Source organism: Mandrillus leucophaeus, unplaced genomic scaffold (assembly GCF_000951045.1).
Source record: "Mandrillus leucophaeus isolate KB7577 unplaced genomic scaffold, Mleu.le_1.0 Scaffold46, whole genome shotgun sequence".
Taxonomy (NCBI): domain Eukaryota; kingdom Metazoa; phylum Chordata; class Mammalia; order Primates; family Cercopithecidae; genus Mandrillus; species Mandrillus leucophaeus.
Window position 1 is genome coordinate 3,864,429 of NW_012104920.1, and position 5,085 is coordinate 3,869,513.

Sequence of the window (5,085 nt, forward strand, 5' to 3'; positions counted from 1 at the left end):
AAAAATAGGTACCAAGAAAAGAACAGACAGTAAGAGAAGTAAAAAGGTGCATTTCTCATTACCATCTGCACTTATATTTCAGCTATTCTCCAAACAAGTGCAAACACAGCTATCACAACACTAAAGCAAAAGCTGGACCTACTGGGAAAAAACCAATGTTTGGACTTTCAGAGTTACCTTGACCTGGTTTTCCTGAAAGATAAAACAAAGACTGCTGTCCACATCAAAATCCTGGTTTATACTGTAAACACCTGTGGCAATCATTAAAGACTAGATTTAGACTTCACAGTAGATACAATAAAAGCTGCTGTCTCAGGGGAAATCTTCACATTTGATTTTTATTATGATATAGGCTAACAGCCAAGACAAAAACTAAGTAATCAGCATATGACCTTTTATATACTATGCATTTTCTTTACGAATGTCTCTCAAAAACTCTCAAAAAGGATCAGAGTATTTTTTTGAAATTTTGTAAAAAGCTACCCCAACTGTTTGCTATGGCCAGCTAAGTTTATTGACCGCTTTGGACAGTAAAGATACAACAGTACACAAAAAGACTATTTACTGCATTTAGATGTCATCAAAGAAATTTTAACAAACTAAGCATGGTTTTTGAACCAACCCATGTTACAAGCTCTTTAATTCACAGATCTAAAACTGCAGTTGATAATGCATTTCAGAAATGGGAGGTTCTTGGTCATTTTCATTTCTTCAGAATTTTTGGGAAAATTCGATTTTATAATTTCAAAGAAAATAAGAAAACGAAGGAATCCTAACAGCTTTACTGGGGACACACAAAAAGAAAGCAAAACAAACAAGGTTTAGGCAAGATTGACTTCAATTAGCTGTAGACAGGATGAACAAGCTACAGAGGTTTTGGTATAAGAGGTAAAGGAGAAAATGGATATCATTAGCCAGCATCATACTGCTGGGTTTCAATTGATCATCAGAGAAAATACTACCACAACCTTTTATATATACATCAAATGTTTTACAGGTCATCTTGACAAGAATATACCATTGCAGAAGGACAGTGGTGCTTGATTAATTCAAAAGCATAAACAAATTTTAAAAGGGAGAAGATACATTCATATAAAGATACTGAATAACCAGACAGAACTTATTTCTTTTGAGACAGCACATTGAGGCATGGGCCTGTAATCCCAGCTACTAGGGAGGCTGAGGCACGAGAGTCGCTTGAATCCAGGAGGCAGAGGTTGCAGTGAGCCAAGATCACACCACTGCACTTCAGCCTGGGCAACAGAGTGAGACTCGGTCTCAAAAAAAAAAAAAAAGAAAGAAAAAGAAACAAATGCATATTCAAATTCCAAAACCATTTTTAAGAACAAAATTCTAAAAGAGATGTAAAGAAGAAAACTCAAGGAGGAAAACCACTATAAAATCTCTGCTAAAAAGCTATTCGTATGTTTTTTTGTTAAACAGATGACAATGGACATTAAATCACTGATATTTTCATTCCACTGGATATGTCTAAAAGCACGAAGTTGGCCAGGCGTGGTGGCCCACGCCTGTAATCCCAGCACTTTGGGAGGTCGAGGAGAGCGGATCACAAGGTCAGGAGTTCGAGACCGGCCTGACCAACATGGTGAAACCCTGTCTCTACTAAAAATACAAAAATTAGCGGGGCATGGTGGTACATGCCTATAATCCCAGCTCCTCGGGAGGCTGGGGCAGGAAAATTGCTTGTATCCGGGAGGCGGAGGTTGCAGAGAGTTGAGATCGCGCCACTGCACTCCAGCCTGGGGCAACAGGGCGAGACTCCATCTCAAAAAAAAAAAAAAAAGCACGAAGTTTTCATTTAAATTGTAAATATCAACAATATAAAACTTACATCCTTCACATCTTTTCAAGCAAAAAATTTTAAACATCAACTTTAAAATGTATAAAGGTTGTATGTAAGTATATATTTTACAGAGTTCACAAGTTAAAAAAGCTGCATGATCACTAGTCTAGAACAGGATTTCTCAAACTGTAGTACTTGAACTAGCAGTAACGGGAATCATCTATGAGCTTATTAGAAATGCAAATTTCTGGGCTCCACCCAAACATACTGTGGTTTAACAAGCTCTCCAGGTGATTTTTATCCATGTTTGAATTTGAGAGCCACTATTCTATTACAGAATAGAGCAGTTTTCAAAATTTAGTGTGCATCTGGACCCAAATTCCACAGTTTCTAACTCAGTAAATCTGGGTGGGACCCAAACATTTGCATTTCTAACAACCTTCCCAGGTGATGATAATGATAATGATGCTGTTCCACAACCACACTTTGAGAACTACTGGTCTAGAGAGCTGTGGAAGCCATATCCACATTATTCTAGGTCAGTACTCAGAATGTAAGCCCCTTCCCTGATCCTTCAAATTAGGTCCCCCACCATGTTCTCTCATGTATTTTCCTGATAGTTTTCCTTTTTCTTTTTTTTTTTTTTGAAATGGAGTTTCACTCTTGTTGCCCACGCTGGAGTGCAACGGCGCAATCTCGGCTCACCTCAACTTCTGCCTTCTGGGTTCAAGTGATTCTTCTGCCTCAGCCTTCCGAGTAGCTGGGATTACAGGCACACGCCACCACGCCCGGCTAATTTTGTATTTTTAGTAGAGACGGGGTTTCTCCATGTTGGTCAGGCTAGTCTCGAACTCCTGACCTCAGGTGATCCGCCCGCCTCGGCCTCCCAAAGTGCTGGGATTATAGGCATGAGCCACCGCGCCCGGCCTGCAATTTCTTTTTTAACAACTCATCACACAATTACTTAACATCTGTTTGGCTCATTGAGTTCAACCAAGTTAAAGAACCACATGAATTTTGCTCCTTCTGTATACCCAACACATAAGTATAATGTCTGCCTCATAGTAGATATTAAATAAATATTTATTGACAACTGAATATTTGTTGGGTAAAACTGATGTTTCACGGAATTAAACATAGCTAAAGATGTTATTAGAATGCCAACAATCCTAGTTTGCCCACAACTGTATCTCAAGTGTAAGAGCAATGACCGTCTCTTATCTCAAGGCTATGCAACCTAAATATCAACAGTAAGATCAAAAAACAAGGCAAAATCTGAAGAAGGCATTTTTCAACTTGTTTTTTCAATCTCATTCTTAATCTGGCCTTTAAATAGTATTCCTTTATTATGCAAGTACCAATAAAATCAAGGTTTATTCAATGATAAAATTAACACTACTACCAAGAAACTCAACACTTTGAGGCCATTTTCGCATTGAAGGTGGTGGGAGACTTATGAACTTACCCTCTTTAGCCAAATATAACTCCTTAAATTTTGCTCTCTTTTGATTAAATTCTTGTTCAAGCTGCTGTTGTGCACGTAAAAATTCTGCATTAATTTTTTCCAATTCTGCTACCCGTTGCTGAAGAGAAACTGGGGGAAAAAAATACTAGTTAACAAGTAATAACTTTTATTTATAAATAAATTTATAAAACAATAAATTAATATTCCAGCTGCACACTGCTATACATGAAACAAGTAGTCAAGTCTCTTCCAAAAATCCACCATATGCTAGGATATTCTACTGTTAAAAAAAAGTAAGACAGGCCAGGCATAGTGTCTCACGCATGTAATCCCAGCACTTTGGGAAGCCAACGCAGGTGGATCACCTGAGCTCAGGCGTTCGAGACCAGCCTGGCCAACATGGAGAAATCCCATCTCTACTAAAAATACAAAAATTAGCCAGGTATGGTGACAGGCACCTGTAATCCCAGCTACTCAGGAGGCTGGGGTGGGAGAATCGCTTGAACCCAGGAGGCGGAGGCTGCAGTGAGCCGAGATCACGCCACTGCACTCCAGCCTGGGTGACAGAGTGAGACTCTAGTCTCAAAAAAAAAAAAAAAAAAAAAAGACCCTTCTATTAGACTTAATACACAACTGTAAATGAGTCATGTAAAGTGAAACCACAAATATACAGAGAATCACATAAGACCAACTTCCCCACAAAAAAAGAGCTTCTAAAGTGCCTTTGTGCAACTGAATAGCAATTCAATTTTAGAACTGTTAAATACTGGATTATTTGAGCTAATTATCCCACACATGAACCCACTGCCAATCTTGCTATTTCCCATTTCTCTCAAATGTCACAAGCAGAATCTAATAGGTTCCCTAATTAGTGCCGCCATACCAGACTGAACTATTCTTCCAACTCCAAAATGATCCATTACCATTATACTGAGATCATAATCAAAAACCCATTCACAGAGAGAGGATACAGAACTGTACATTCTATATGAACTCTCAATTACTGAGAGATAATCTGGTTTTCTTCCATGTTTTCAATATTGATCATGGTGTGCGGGGATTAGCAGACTTTTTTTTACTTTATGGACACTATAATTTGGACTCAGTTGGTTAAATGATTGCCTTCCCTGACCAAACCGAAGGGTTCTTTTGATTGAAGCATAAGATAGGAGGTCCAGCTGTCCAAACCCCTGATCTCCTCTTTTGCCCCAACAGCATCCCAGCCTTAAAGCTATGACCATAATCCCTTTAGGGGGTATCAGTTAGTCCTAATCAACCACTAACTACTTAGGCCAGCAGAGATCCAAGTTTCCTGCTACAAGTCACTCCAGATAATGATGATTTGCCTACAATTTTAATCAAGATCTGAGATTATCTTTGAAGGCTATCCCCTCTCCCAATCACTCACTCAATTTAATTGAGAGCTGATTTTTAAAATGTATAGAAAAAAAACATGGGAAAAAATGTACCAATGCTTTATGTATGAGTAACAGAATTATGGCCCATTAATTTCTTCCATATGCTTTTTTATTTTTGAGACAGAGTCTCGCTCTGTTGCCCAGGCTACAGTGCAGTGGTGCGATCTCGGCTCACTGCAAATTCTGTCTCCCATATTCAAGTGATTCTTCCGCCTCAGTCTCCCAAGTAGCTGGGACTAAAGGCATGCACCACCATGCTTAGCTAATTTCTGTATTTTTAGTAGAGATGGCGTTTCACGTGTTGGTCAGGCTGGTCTCCAACTCCTGACCTCAAATGATTCGCCCACCTCGGCCTCCCAAAGTGCTAGGATTACAGGCATGAGCCACTGCACCCAGCC

General features: G+C 39.2%; 1 protein-coding gene across 1 annotated transcript in view; it reads right to left on the minus strand.

The window, feature by feature from the left end:
• Window positions 1-4,189, minus strand: part of RABEP1 (rabaptin, RAB GTPase binding effector protein 1) — an 87,229-nt gene extending 83,040 nt beyond the window's left edge. The window contains exons 1-2 of the mRNA XM_011994747.1: window positions 4,153-4,189; window positions 3,270-3,398 (exon numbers count right to left, since the gene is read on the minus strand). Coding sequence (XP_011850137.1) covers window positions 3,270-3,398; window positions 4,153-4,189 — 166 coding nt within the window. The remainder of the gene's footprint in view (window positions 1-3,269; window positions 3,399-4,152) is intronic.
• Window positions 4,190-5,085: the final 896 nt, after the last annotated feature.